At 36.6% G+C, this 15,906-nt stretch overlaps 1 protein-coding gene across 5 annotated transcripts in view; it reads right to left on the reverse strand.

Moving 5' to 3' along the window:
• DLG1 (discs large MAGUK scaffold protein 1) overlaps positions 1-15,906 on the reverse strand; it is a gene marked incomplete at its 5' end in the record, with an annotated part of 140,766 nt that overhangs the window by 64,374 nt on the left and 60,486 nt on the right. For 3 of the 5 annotated variants that reach the window (XM_082003803.1, XM_082003805.1, XM_082003804.1), the window contains one exon: positions 1,086-1,139. In XM_082003803.1, coding sequence (XP_081859929.1) covers positions 1,086-1,139 — 54 coding nt within the window. Of the gene's footprint in view, positions 1-1,085; positions 1,140-4,838; positions 4,938-15,906 lie in introns of all 5 variants that reach the window. The other 2 variants (XM_082003802.1, XM_082003801.1) reach the window with 1 other exon arrangement.

Consider the following 15,906-nt stretch of genomic DNA (forward strand, 5'->3'; position numbering starts at 1 on the left):
TTAATGCTATTTTCTCTTCCTATTTCTACTAGCTACTGTCTTCCACGTGCCTGTGAATGTGACACCTTCTGAAACATGAATACGTATTTATTAATCACTTTTCTTCTTGGTTTAGTTAGTGCGTGCAGGGAGACACCTCACCTCCAGCAAGCTTTTCTAAACCGTATTTGCATAACACACAACAGGTTACTGCTGTGATCTTTTAGTCAGAGGCATCATTATCGCTCTTAGGACTCATTTCTGAGCCAATTATGTCACTATACTAATCTTTTGTCTTCTACTTAAACTGTTAATTCATGCTTTTGTCTGCATTGAACTATTACAGCTCCTTTCTAGCAATGTTAAGTTATGAATGCTTTTGACAAGGACAAGATTTACTCTTTACTTGCTAATACCAGTATCTAGAATAAACACAATAAAGAAATTAGTACAGGCATTAACACCATGCAGGAAAACAACAAGCAAGTGGGATACAAGTAACTGTAGGAGGAAGATGCAGGAGGAAAATTCATACCTGAAACCTATGCCAAACTAACTTACATTCCAAAGCCTGTGAGAGAGTGAAGTCTCTATCTCCCAGTGGTATTCCTATCACAAAACACATACTGCTAAACACAAATTTTAGCCTCCCTATAACTACACTTACTACTTTAATGTTTCAAACAGAACACACACACCTTTGTGAACATTTGGAGCACTAAAACCCTAAGTATAGTCAACTGCATTAAGAAGTGTTTTTGAGAAATGCAACGGAAATGGCACATTAAATATTAAAACATCTGCCTGCACAGTTGAAGAAACAGACTGTTCTCTGAGGTTCCAAAGGTTCAGTGTTCAAACAACTGTGTTTTGCACTGTCACACACTAGTACTCACAGAGCACCCTCCACCTGCAATCTACAACTTTTTTTTTTTTCCTCCATGAAACAACTATTTAAGGACTTCAAATAACCATCCGGACAGCTGAGGAAATCATGCACCACCAAAAAGCTGAAACAGGCTTCATCAACCAGTAACAACAGACCTACACAGCTACATACCAAAAACATTATCTAAAGTTAAAAGTGAATGCAAGTGTAGGCTTACGTATGTTGGAGTCTCCAAAGAGTCTGTATTCACCAGCACTGGAGGGGGATTTGCCTTTAACAAAAGAATAAAAAGAATTATACTGCGTAAGATAAAATACTACTAATGATAATTATACAACATTTAATTTGCTGTGTTTCCCAAAGTTCTGTTAAAAGGTAGACCCAGCTTGAGAATCTCAAAAATTCACCTTTTGAAACACTTGCTTCTATCCTGAACAAAGTGCTTTCATGACACACACACACACAAAAAAAAATACCACTCTTCCAACACTCTGAGCTCATATTTTACATACAAGTTCTGCCATTTATTTCTTATTTTTCAAAAGGAAAAAATGAATTGTGCTATCATTTGACATGAAATCAGCTACCCTAGTAATTTGTCATACAACATTCAGAAGCTACTTTAACAGCCAGTATCTTAAAGCCAGGTTTTGGTGCATTTAATACCTCTTTCTGCCGAACAGGAAGACTTCTCCCCCTCCTTTCAAACTGCACAATGGAAACTTACAGAAATACAAACTTATGGAAGAAAAATATCTACAAGACTGACTTATGAAAGCAAAACCACAGAAGACATTCACCTACCACATAGCAGCATGTGCTTCTATCAGAAAATTGTTATGAATTCACAAACCATAAACAGTGAGAGATTATTGCTATAGGAATACGAAACAGCATAGCATTCTTGCTAGCCTGGTACTGGTAGAATAAGCTACTACCTTTATTCTCTGATCTTACTGAGAATTTTTCTGTGAAAACTGTGGTTTCAAACTGAAAGAAAATCCATACAGACTGGTGCCATTTACCTGAAATACTTCCAAATAAATACATTTTATATCTGCCTTCAAAATAGGTAGCATCTAGCCTGCACTAAGAACAACAAACCCCCCCCCCCAAAAAAACTATTAACTTCAACAGGGCCTACAAACTCTGTGGCACAAAAACATCAGTCTCCTTACTGCTTTAATGAAGCAGAGATTTTATGTATAAAAATATCCATTATTTTTAAAATTAAGCCTTTTTTTTTTTTATCTCTTATGTGTGCATGTGTGTGGAAATAAATTTAGGGACAGTTTAACAGGCTGCAACAGAAGCTAGTATTAAACTCATTCAAAGATAAACCCAAGATCTATGAAAACATGACAATTAAATTAACCTATTCATATTCTGCATTTTAGTTTCGTTACCATGACAACAACATACTTCTGAAGAATTCATGATTTTTAAAAGCCTCCAAAAGCTAGGAAGTAAGTCATGACTCAGAAGCTCCTTACCAAAGACTGAGATGAATAATCCACCATCACTAGACAGGAATCATCAACCTGGTATCAGGTTGCTGTGTCAGAAATTAGGCTTGTATCATTTAATAAGTACTAAATCTGGTGGTATCTACGCAAGTTAACAGAGTAAACTATTAAAAAAAAAAAGGAAACAAAAAGGATGACACTTATGACTCTGTCAAGATGCCATCAAACACCTTTTTCACCCAGCAATTCTCTCGGACACAGTACAGAAATCAAATACTAGTTACTACTGTCACGATAAAAATCTCTTGTCAAAACAACGCTTTCTCTCACAACTATTTTCTGCCATTAAGTTACATTGCAATTTCTGCTTCTTTCTCAAGTGCAAGTTCTATTAAAATAAGGTTAAATTAAAAATAAGTCCTGTATTAAAAATACTAATCAATTAAATTATGCATAGCCAACCCTGTAAGAGCTTTAAATTAACATGATTTTAAGAAAAACAAAACAACGTATTGTATTAATAAGAACCTGACTGAATATGAGGCATTAGGAGTCTAATCCCCACTGGATCTACAAGAGACGAGCACACATACATTTAGTTTATATTTGTGTATCACCTATGAAAAGATTTTCAATTTATAAATAGAAAACAAACCAAGGATTAATTTAGAAAGTTCAGTCACGTTCTTTACATTTAACTCAATTTTAGAATTTATTTTATTTAATATTAATAGTCAATACTATTGATTAATATTAATATTGTAATATCCACTTATTCAACAAAAGCATGCCAATGAAAACTGGTTTGTGATGAATCTTCTTCTTGAAGCTGACAAGTGTTCTTCTAATGTCTTACAAAAAGAAGAGGAAGACTAGCTAAAAGCAAATTGCTATTAGTAGGTCATGTTTCTATGTGAACAGTATGTTTGAGACACAAACTAGCTGACAGGTGCTAAACACCTTCCATGACTTCAGTGATTGTTCGTAGCACTCCTGCATTTATCTGAATTCTCCATCAAGAAGTAATAAAAATCCATCATTTCCAAGCAGGAAGGAGAAAAGCTTTATGCAAGGCATTCCAAAAGTACACCTGGATACTGCAAAGACACAGGGCAACATCTAACTCAAAACATCAAAAGTTTCTGTAAGGAAGACGTGGTATTTCAGTCTGTTACGCAAGAGTTCTCCAAATTACCTAACACTTTCAAGCTTCTGTGCCAGGGTTTGTTCAAAAGCCATTTGACAGGTTTGCTTATAAGCAGACTAAGGGCTTGCCTAAGGGATAAAGTGACTAATAAAATTGAAAGATGGATCTATTGCACAAAAATGCATCTGACAAATCCAAAGTTGATTATAACCTTCTCTGATATTTTCTAATTGCTTGGAGTCACAAATAATGCAGAATTATACAGCTAACTCCCGCAGACATTTATATGCACTCGGAAGACAAAAGGCACAAACCATTCCATTCTTACTCTTCTGCTTGTAATCCAGCATCATCAGTGGACAATAACACTGCCACAGCAATGGCAAAGAACATATAAATACATAAAGCACTAACTATTTTACTTTTAATTAAGTTTAGCCTACTGGCAATTCCCTGAAAGTAAATGCTACTGGAAACAGAGTTATCTTCATCCGCCAAGGCTGACAGCAGTCCACTGGTTGCACTAGTCTGCCTCAAATTCTAATGTGGGCAGAACCCCTCCCTCTATAAGGGGGAAACAGTTCTGAAACTAATCAAATCTCTGGTCTGCCTGTTGGGAAAGGTACAGATTCATGTAAACATACATCCACTGAAAACTGCATTATAAAAGAGCCAACTGCAAAAACTTTTGATAATTATTGGATTATGTAAACTTTAACAACATAGCACAGACAAAAAAAAAGACTACCACCAGTTGCAAGTTTAGCTTGAAGGCAGACCTTAAAAAAAACCCTTATGTGTATACTACAAAAATATCCCAGTAATATTCTGGACAACTTAATTCTCTTTTAAAGTTAATAAATATCTCTCACCAAACAATTCTAAAAAGTGACCCAACTTTTCAGAAGGCGTGCACCCATGATTTGAGATTTTTGCACTCAATAGGCACAGTAAAGTCACAAAAAATAAAAGCAGAATGCCATTCACTATGCAAAAATATAACTGCTACTTATTCTAAATTATTCCATATCTTGCCATGCTGTGATCACATCTTCTAAGTTATATGCAAGATATTAATGTTAACTCGGGGTTAGTGCTTTCACTTGTCTTGACATGGATTGGGGTTTTTTGTGTGTTGACATTCTATGATATTACTTTCATATGAAAATATAGATATTTTAAACGGACTAAAAACAAATTAGGATTAAACTCCGGTGTATTATTAATTCAGCTATTTCACACTTCACCACAAACCTGTGTGCAAGAACACCAAAATGTGAGTTTAAACAAAGCAACGAAATAAATTGAATAAATAAAAGTTGAACAAATTTAACAAAAAAAAAAAAAGAATAAAAACCTGTGGTATGGTTGATGGGATGACAGTGGTCTCAGCAGGGACTGGTGGGACAGGGATCACAGGGATAATGGGAGAAGAGGAGGGAACAGCTTCTGTGGGCTAAAAAGTGACCAACAAAACATCAAAAATAATGAAAACTAGAAAAACATTTTAAACGAAACAAGACTCAAATTTAACAGCTTAAAAAAAAATAATTCTGAAATAGCATATGGATTTGGAAACTATAGCCACAGCTGAAGACAACCACGCACCTTTAACCATGCTATATATGGCACTGCATCCCCAGCAACATGCTAATGTCAGAGAACCCAAAGTAGTAAGAGATATCCACATCGCTTATTCATACCAAGTTACTCACCTTGCAGTACAGAACAATAAGACTTTGGGGTCCAACAGAAAACCTGTTCATGTCAATGGACAGACTCAGGCTTTCTGCGGGCTGGTTTCACAACAGAAGCCCATCACCATTACACAGCAGTGTACAAAAGCAGGGAAACAGTGGCTGAAGTTGATAGCACTTAACAAAAGTTAATACTCGTTTTTGATAAAGGGGAAAAATCAGAAGTACCTTCAGGTTTCTAAACTGGGCAAAAAATCAAAGAAAATCTTTTAGTAAAATGGGTGAAAGATGCTAAAACAGATCCGATCTAGTAGAATCTTGGTCTTAGGAATTTTCATTAAAATATTCACCAGGAAAGCTACTGACAATTAAGCTGCAAAGGAACAAGATTACAAACAGCATTTTGAGCAAAACATTTTTAAATATTAACATACTGGTTGTCCACAAGCTGTCAAAAACATAAACTACTGGCAACTATCATCAAAATTACAAGCTGAAGAGCAGATCACAGCTCTTGCAACTTTGTTGTTCCAAGACATTCTTGTGATCTTTAATATAATGAAGCATAATTACAAAAGAAAACAGTAAATCCAGAAAATGAACCAAAAACTCAGAACATAGAAGTATTAAACATATTTTAAAACACGAAGCAACATACACCAATAGCATACACCAAAATAAATAGTGAAAGCAAATATTGAAGAAATCTGAAACAGCCCCAGAGTAGCAATTCTTATGAAATGTACATATAGTATTTCTACAGGGGTTTTTTTCAGCTCAAAATCAATCCACCCAAAATGAACAGCTGGTGAAAAATGTTGCAGTTATTGAAACATGTAAAAACAAGATATATTTGATATCTTGAAATATCATTACTATTGTCATTTAAACATCCTTACATCTGTGGACAATACCACAATATTTCAGGTGTTACAAAACACTTGTAACATTCTACCCCCTTGGGTGGGGGAGAATATAAATTGGTCTAGAAAAATGCTAATATATTCTGTAAAGGATGCAGGAAATGCTCAGTGCAACAAACCTCCAGTTACTGGATGCAACCCTTAGAGGACAGATCAAATTAAATAGCTTGAGTACTCACTCAGCCCTACATATGCAAAACATAAGCTACCCCTTCAAGTCTGCCTTATCCGAGTGTCCACAGTAAAAAATCCTGGTAACCAAAATTTCAGATATACACATATTACATATCAGAATACAACACATCATTAAGGCTGACAAGCTAACCATTAGCAGGCCAGATAAATTCCAGCTTTACAGTTACAACTCTTGCAATGAGAGGTGGTTAAAAACAAACAGAAGTTATTCTCAGCCACCGACCACACTCCCCTGCCCTCTGGCTTAAAGTAACCAACACGATCGTAGCTGCTCTCCTTATGGGCCAAACAAGCTGCATCCCTCTCCGCACCAAACAGCTTTATTTTCCTGCTTCCTTCCTTTTTTCAATTCCTAACTCCCTTGTCTCTCTGGGCTTCTCATTCCCAAACGCTTCAAGAACCCTCGCAACCAGTTCCAACTTCCAGCCTTATTATTTTAAAGCTGACATTGTTCAAAGTCCTTTAAACCTTTCAGGTTCCAGTCTCATAAGCTATTAGTATTGTCCTTGTATTTTCCCTTTGTGCTGCTGGTTTAGTACCCAATGAGCCTCAAAAGCCGCTCCCTGCTCTTCCAAGCATCCTGGAATGTTCCTGTGGAGTCTCCTCCACTACCATGTAGGTGAGGGAAGAGGTGACAACACTGGCAACCACTTTCAAAGGGTGTGCAAATCCAAATGAAGGTAAGCCTGTCTTCACGCAAGCGTTTCACGGAATTGACGTGAAGGAAGGACAATGCAAGATTCCTAACCATCAGAGCAAAAAACTTGGACCATCGTTATAATAGAAGAATGCTAATTTTATTTTAGTATGGCACATAATGAGCCTGAAATTGTTATATGATGCAAGTATCTGTGAGAGCAGCTGAATAGGCTCCAATAGCTCAGGGTATCACCTTCAATGCTCTGCTTCCCAGGAATTTTCAAGAAACATTTGTAATTTGTAGGAATCCTCCAAATTAATACGCTAAAGTATTCTGGAAAAAAAAGTGTATTCTCAAAATAGCTTAATAAATGTGTCTCTGATTACAATATTTAAGAATTCTGGTTTGAATGGACACCAATTTATTTAAACTATGAAGAAAGCAATGGTCCAATTAAAAACCTTGTTTTGAACATGTATGAACTATAGCACAAAAGTATGATAGACTAATATATAGGAATGCATGACTTGAACAATAACTCACTTTAACAGAGTCTGTCAGCCTAACTAAATGTGCTAACACATACAATGAAAAGCCATTCTGTTACAACAGTACAATAAATCTCAAGTAATTCTTTTTCAAACTGTAAGTATAGACTTTCTAATATTTATAAAATTAAGTGGTGTGTTTAAAAACACTAAGAAAATATCTATAAGTGATCAATTAAAAGGAGTGCCTTCAAATCTAAGACTAACTCCAGATGTTGTGAAAAGGAAGAAAATACCCATTTTCTCATGTTTAACCAACACACACAATAACTTCTTCTCTGAAGGAACACCAACTAACCTGAAATTATCAAAGCACCATACACATCCCAAAGCAGATCAACTAAACCAGCAAATTCCATAATGCTGGTATTTGTCAAGTACTAAAAGACATATTTTGGGGAACAAAAAAAGAATAATCAAGCAAACCAGACTTTATTCACTTTCAAGAAATTACTATTAAAACACCTACACTGTATACAGTGCAACAATCTTAACTGAAAAAGACTGAGCAGATCTATTTCTTTACCAGCCCAATTTCAGTTATTACTACTTTGATTTCTAGCGATAAAACACAAAAGAAAATTAAGTAACATTAATTCTCTAGTAATAGCAGGGATAAAACTACAGAAAGAAAAAACGTGACATACTTTCTACAGTTTGCACCAAAAATGCATATCTGTAAATACCTAATGCAACACATACCTTTTCTAAAGAACAGTTAGAGCATGAGCCATCAGACACCCAACCACTAGCAGCTTTTACTTTTGCTGTGCTTTTTGTCGGACTCTTTTTTACACTGTCACGTAGGTTGATAAATTTTCCTCTGTGTTTGGAAGACACCGGCAATGTGGATGAACTAAAAGATGAACGAATGCTCAGTTCCTGCTGCTGATGCTGGAGAGGCTGCTTTGGCTGCATATGAAGATTTTGACCTATTTCCATTCTTGGGTTCCTTGTTAAATCAGCGAGCTTGAGCCTTCCCATTTCACTGTCATCTGTAGCACCACAGTATTTGTAGTCATGACAGTGACTAGTCATAAAACTAGCAACACAAACAGTCCTTTTTGCAATAAAAAAGGAGGGTATATAAAGCAAAATATTGCTTTCTGAGAAAGTTCAAAATATGATTGTTTTCTAGATTATGGTCATAGGGATAAACACTAAATACTGTTGTAGCTAGTACTGCATGTTGTGTACTCTCTCACTCTATTTAAAGAGCACCATTGAACCACCACACGACAGTCAATTTGCTGGGCATAAATAATCAATGCAATGCACAAATTATTGAATAGATGGCAAAAGTCATTTGACTTTATTAAAAAGAAGCTATGAAAGGTTATAGTTACTTACTTTCTTCCATAAGCTCCTACTATCCCTAAACTTTGTTGTATTTTACCAGCTCAAAACTTCTCCAAGGTTTACATCTAGAAAATTTTAAAATATACCAACTGCTCTACTTTTCTGAACACTCTATGGGAGCTGAAAACTAATGAATTTAAAGAAGCTTATGATTAAAATTATATGACTTGTGAATGGGAAGATACATTGTACAAGATTTCAGCATTAAACTTCCAAAGAAAACAAATTTGTTCAGACCATAACAAGAATTACTTTGTTTTGATAATTTTAAGAGTTGAATTTCCATGAAACACAGCAGCACTGTGAGACCACAATTTTAAGGTGCATATTGTATAAATTAAAAATAGAAGACATTTACACAAACCTGAGTTATTATTTTATTCATTCAGTTTTTAATGTCATAGAGGATAATCTCTGTATTACATTTTTACCCCAATTTTCAAAACAAAAAAGCCCCAAAACTCCTACCCCCCACCAAAAAAAAATGAGGCGCTAGTTTGATTAAATCATGCTGCTGAATATTTAACTTTACCAGCCAATCATTCTGAAGAGATGTTAAGGATCAAAAGTTAATTTCCCAGAGTCTACATGAAAATTGACAGCTAAATAAAGACACCTATATTCCTAACACCACAGAAGGAAGAAGCAGGCTCAAGTCAGTGGTCATGCAGTCTTCTCAACAATGGACACACTACCAGCATTTGCAGAGCTCTGGACCAGCTACAGCACACACCATCTGCCTCCTGCCCCATGGGTCTAGTTCTAGGAATATGCTGTGAATCTGAGTATCTGGCACTGGGTATGATAAGAATGAAGGACACCAGCCTATAGGAAACAAAGTTTGATTAGGTCAACTGTACTGTATTTGGATAAAATGGAGGGATTTCATCAGTTCATAGCATTAAAACATGGTTATCCTCCCTCTCACTGTACACTTTCCTACAGCAAATCTGAATATTTAAGTAATATGAGTCAGCATAATTTTTACACACAGAATAAAACAGAAATACGGATCTAAGTACAAACATTTCCAGTTATTTATAGCACGGATATTAAGAGATAAATAGGAACTGACAGATGCTCCTCTAATCACCAAGAACTGCCATGTCTCATCTTCTACCCAGAATGGATGTAATCAAGAGCTGCATAACATATCATTAATGCAATATTCATAAATGTAGAGAACAGAAAGGTTTCTGGTCTGGGACAGGAAGCTGGAAATGCATTGGTCATACAAACGTTTGCAGACATGCAGTGCATCTGTATGGTAGGTATGTCTTTTGCCTTTGAAGTATCAGAGAGCCGGAGGATTGTGTCTCACTAGTACATACAGACAGATGCACCTGGGTTGTTCTGCTCTAGACAACCCAAGGATCTCTACATGTTGTTAGTGAAGGGCAAGGGCAGAGATGAAGATAAGCATGTTGTGAATGTGTATATAGGTAAACAGTTCAAAACCAGCACATCACAACTAACTTCTCCCTTGAGAAATTTCCACAGACGCATTAATATTGAGCAACTCTGAGGCACATTTTCCAGCCTGCAGGGATTATATGGACAGAGGCTGTATCTTGTGTCAAAGCCTCTATCAGTCCTCTTTGACAAGAGCGTGCCAAATGGCTGCTTTTGTAGACCACAAACATTTTCCTAGAGGTGTTATCAAGATTGCTTGAGGTCTAGCAGGCTGCACACATACCACCCATTTCACTGGCATATTAGTACTCTGTTTCTACCTACCATGACATTGAATCATTACTGAAATATAAAAAGGAAGAAGCCAGGGGGTTTGGGTATAAGGCTTTTCTCATAATAAATCCCAAAATAAGTGATGTTCCAGATTCAGAAGGAACATCTTATTCCTGGAGGCATCAATTTTGTTGAAAACATGTACACCAAGTAGCCTCTTGATTAAAATCAGCTTTGAAGCATGCCAAGTGAGGAGAGGGCAAGGGGAGGAGATGCTGGATACCATATTCTTGGAAACCCAGTTGTCTGGCTTTATATATTCTCCTCCAAACAAGAAAGAGGAAGACACAAGGCAAAAGATGAGACCAAAGGAATTCACATCTCTTGAAGGTGCTTTCAGACATGCTGACTTCAGTGGCAAAAGAATGAAGATGATGTACCAGATAACTGGTAACAGCACAAGGTTTTTTTCTGGAAGTCCTTGTGCCTTTGGTCCCGGCGATAGTATCAATAAGATATCAATAATTAAAAGAAAATAAAAACTTGAAGGCACTTGCAGTTCCAAGAGCAACAGTCCAAATACCAAAACACAGCCAAGGAACAGGAGGTACAGGCAGAATACCCAACACATCCAGAGCTGCACGGCGTGCCAGAGCAATCTCCAGTGAAAAACCTTAGGCTGCACTGAAAGTGTTATGCAAGTATGGAAAGTGAATATAGCATCTTGGTCAAAATAACATGGGAAGAAGAGGAAAGGAATACACTTTGATTATGTAGTAAGGCTTATCTAGAACAATCATGGTATAAACAAAATAAAAACAGACAACAGCAAAAGAAAGGAAAAAAAGTAGAGAAGGCAAGAAGAATGATATTCAGAAATATTAATTAGTTATGAGAATCACAGGGATCATTCTGCCCAATTACATTCACACACCTGCAGTAAGGCAGAGCCTGCCTTGCAGTCGCACCGATAGAAAAAAAAAGATCTCTGGTGAAGCAGTGGGACATATGCATAATGCAAAGCAAGAAAAAGCACTTACATAACTAAAGCTGTACAGGTTTGGCAGATCATCTTTTGACTGCAGAAAGCCTGAATCTGCAAGTGTTCTCTGCGGACTGTATTAATTACTAGCATGAACTGCTCCACTCTAACATTGAGTGCTAAGTGATTTTTCGTAACCAGGCGGGGTTCAGGATCAGGTTGTGCTTTCGTATTACATACAAACTCTGAACACAAAGCTGAATCATCAGTATTTCATTCTTTTAAAATACTATATCAAATGTACAGTGCACACTTCTTTGCAGCAACCTGTTAAAGTGCCAGTGATCTTTTACAAGTAGTATTTCTTCAAGAATAATTTTCTTTCCACATTCTATAACACTTACTGAATAGCTGGATAACAATAATACCCATGGAAAGGGAAAATAGTACTAATATTTAAACAGCAACATCTACTGCAAAGGTCTTTTTTAAAGCTTCAATAACCAGCTTTCATTACTTCCAAAAGCAATTCTAATAGCTGGGAGGATCCTCCCAAAATAATTTTGTACCTCACCCACTGCCTTCAAGCAGATACCACAGAATCAGGAACTTCTTTTAATATGAGAGTTGACTGATGAGAACAAGCCCATATTCATTACCTCTTCTTGAAAGTAGGAAATAAAGTATCTTCCAAAGTGAACAAAACTTAAAAGTGGTAGGAAGAAACAATTTTGATTCAATACCCAGTGACAAAGGTGAGGATAAATAGCATATTTTCTTTCTAGAGATATATAATTTAAGGTCTGGAAGTGTAGTTTTCTATCTTCTCTGAACTACATCCTAGAATGCCACAGGACATTTCACTAGTGAAGCCTGCTATTTTAAGAACTTTGCATCCATCTTCCTCAAAATCACAGAAGTCAATACTCATCTAAACATACCTTCAGGGACTTACATGCTGTTTGGTGGGGTCTAGCAGTGTTAAGACTAAAGCACAACTGTCATCCAGCCTCACTCATAATCTGCGTTAGCTGTATGCTGCCCAGAGCATCTAAGCCCCAGCACTTCCACACTGTCTCTGACATACTCCTCCCTAAGTCGGTGCCATCCTGTGGCCTAGGCATGTCCTTAGTACCACAATGTCAGTGACTTGAGCTGTTAAGCAATAAATTTAAGACATGCATATTTTTTCCTGAGTGTATTTTGCCAGGACTTTTAAACAAAATGTAGCATCAAGGGGATTTGGAAATAAAACATGCAAGTATTTCCTTACTGCCAAAACAAAGTTTCACAGAAATCCAATAAAAAATTACCAAGTTTCACAAGAGCTAAAAAAGTGTAGAACTACCTGAGCATAAGCAATCATTTAAGTATTGGCTTGAAATTCCAAACAATGTTTATATACCAAAACAGCATGTAACAGTCAGACATGCTAATATGCTGCATATATCTGAATTTTGAGAACTGCAAAGACAGAAGACCCAATTCTACCCAGACATGGGTACTGTCATTGCTGATAAGCTAGTCTGGAGGGTAAAATAAACCAAATACAGAGCATGGGAAGCAAAACAACAAAAAAAATTAATACCATGAATAGAAGTATGACTCAAGATTTTCCCTCTCTACAGGTTTGTGATTTCTTTCATGTGAGAAAGCTTCTCTCCTATCACCAGAACATTACTTTGCTTTAAAAATGCACTTCCCACCTGATGAAATCAAACTCACCTGTCCACCTTGCTTGGCATGTTAGCACAGGTAACTCTCCAGCTTTTATATGGACACCATATCTATTTCACACACAGTGGCTAAAAAGCAAATTATTTTAAATACACACACTTTTCCAGCTTTCTAACCACTCATGCTTATAAATTTGTGACTGCATTTATCACATGTACTTCATGGGGGTCAGGCTGTTGTAGATTCTCCTACCCAAGCCAGCATACTCTATACTGTTTTTCAGCAATAAATTGATTTACCACAAACAAAACCTTAAGAGAGACTAGCTACAGTAAATTATAAGCTTAATTACAATAGCCTCAACCCATGGGTGGTTACAATTAAGCCTACCTATCATTCTGCACTGATATAAGGATGAGGAACTTTTTGTTTCAGATTTGGGTTTCTGACCCTCTTACCCCTTCAAGGGCTCTGATCTGAGGTTCATCGCCATGATGGAGCAAAGACCAGTTCCTATGGCCTCCCAAGGATAAAGAAATAAAAATACCTAGATCTCCACCTGGATGCTATCCAGGTCCCTCCAGTGAGAGTTTGGACAGAAAGCACAGAAACAAAGAAACTGAGCTGAAGCCTGTGAGAGTATGTCTACATGAAGATGGGTAGGCCATCTGTGTTTTACAATGGTTTTACTAGGAGATTTTGAGGACAGACAAGCCATCATGGAGCTGTAACATCAGTTCAGGTAAGTACTGTAACAAAGATATGAAAGTTTTTCTGGATCCCAGAAAGTAAAGGGTTTAGCCACTCAGCCCTTGTAGATTAAAAGGACTGGTCTGAACAACTATGACTTTACTTTAGATCTCACTTTTTCCCAGAGTAAACCATAGCTCTTGAAAATCGTATCTTTGTGAGCACTCTATTTTAAAGACACACAGCTAGCATGCTAGATATGACTAAACTGTAGGGGTTATCTGGTTATTTGTTTTGTTTTTAACTCAGTCAACAAATTGATTCTCTAACCTAGTTTCCTCCTCAAACCCCACAGCATTTTACAATGAACTCAAATGAACTTAAAACTCATAAATAAATAGCTTTGAAGGGGAAAAAACAGTAACAGCAGAATATCAGTAAAATCACAGATGGTGACAATGACCTGAACTGATTTAAAGACAATAAGCAATTTATTTACTGTCAATTCTTCACTGCAATATTCATCTACAAAAACAAGCCAGGGAGGAACAATTTGCACCATGATTACCCAAGCAGAAGTAAAGCAGCAAGAGCAGTGACAGAAAAACTCTTACTTGCTGAGGCCTTGTAAGCCATTTTTTAGTGCAGAATATTTTAAAAAAAAGTTAGAACCATAAGCAATAATACAGAACAAGACAGACTGTTCAGAAGGTTGTGGGATCAAGTTCTGCTCTGCAGAAAAAGTGAAGCTTCATCTATGAGATAAATGGACACCCACAAAGCATGTGTCCATTGGGGAACCTGGAACTACAAAACTATCACCAGCACTCTCACACAGTATCCAGTGGTTGTTTGATGAGTAAAACTTTCAGGCGCTAAGAATCTCATGCAAATATGAACAATAGTCTCAATAGAACAATAGCTTCAGCAACCAGCCTGTCCTCTCTCTGTCAGGATCTAAAAATGGACCCTTATAGACTTAACATCACAGACAATGTTTCATAAAAAGGAGACCACCACTATCTGGTATTGTGACTGGTATTCAGAAACATTTACTTAGCTCAAACTGATTTGTCCTGCCAAATCTCTCAGGGACTGCTGAAATGGCTGAGTCTCAGTCATATGCCACATCCATAACGCACAAAAAGTAGACAAAGTTAATAGTGGTTTTAATAAAGGTAATTTGTGACTTTGTTTTTCAAATACTAAATCAATGTCTAGCACTGAACCCTATGCAGTGGGTTAGTCATCTGTATTCATGAAGCAACTCAGCACTCTAAGCTCAAAACAGAACTGCAAGGCTCCTCATTTAGGTTCATAAGTGCTATTGAGAATGAGTTTAATACATTTAATTTGCAACTTAATGCAAGGCCTAGAAAGCTCCACTTAAATTAACATCAGCCTTAAGAACAGTAGCTTTCATTATAATGCTGAAGAGTCCACAAAGAAGCCCAAGCAGGGTTTCAGCATCAGAAAGATACCATCCAAAGAGAAAATGTGTTCTAAGCCTGTGTTATAGAAAAATAATGGCAGCTCTAGAGTGTCAGTATTTTAGGTTTTTAAATTCACAGTAGAAAGGGTATGCTGTAGTAGGAAACTGAGATGTGATAGACTCTGTCCACTCCTGAGAACACTATTAAATCAAAATACAACAATAAAGGTTGAGTATTGTTTACATGCTTTAAGAGAGAGGGCATTTCTTATAAGCTTTTGGAACACATAATTTCCAATCACTCCTAAATTATTCAGGGAATAATTAAACCCTCCTAGACAGCATGATTATTTTGTTCTGATGAACAAAGAGAGTTCTATGATTTCAAATAGCAAAGATGACCTGTATCTATCTAGCTCTGACTCTAGGAAGTGATCTCTCTCAATACTAGAAATGCATCAGTTAAGTCTCAAAACTATTCCAGAACTCTTCTCCAAAAGTTTTTTTGTTGGGAATTCTTTTTTTTTTTTAGTAAATCTGTAAGACACATTATTCATAAAATATTAAAATTATGCATGTGAACCTCATCTTATCTA

The sequence above is a fragment of the Phaethon aethereus genome (genome assembly GCF_964289735.1).
Source record: "Phaethon aethereus genome assembly, chromosome: 9".
In the NCBI taxonomy this organism is placed as follows: Eukaryota; Metazoa; Chordata; class Aves; order Phaethontiformes; family Phaethontidae; genus Phaethon; species Phaethon aethereus.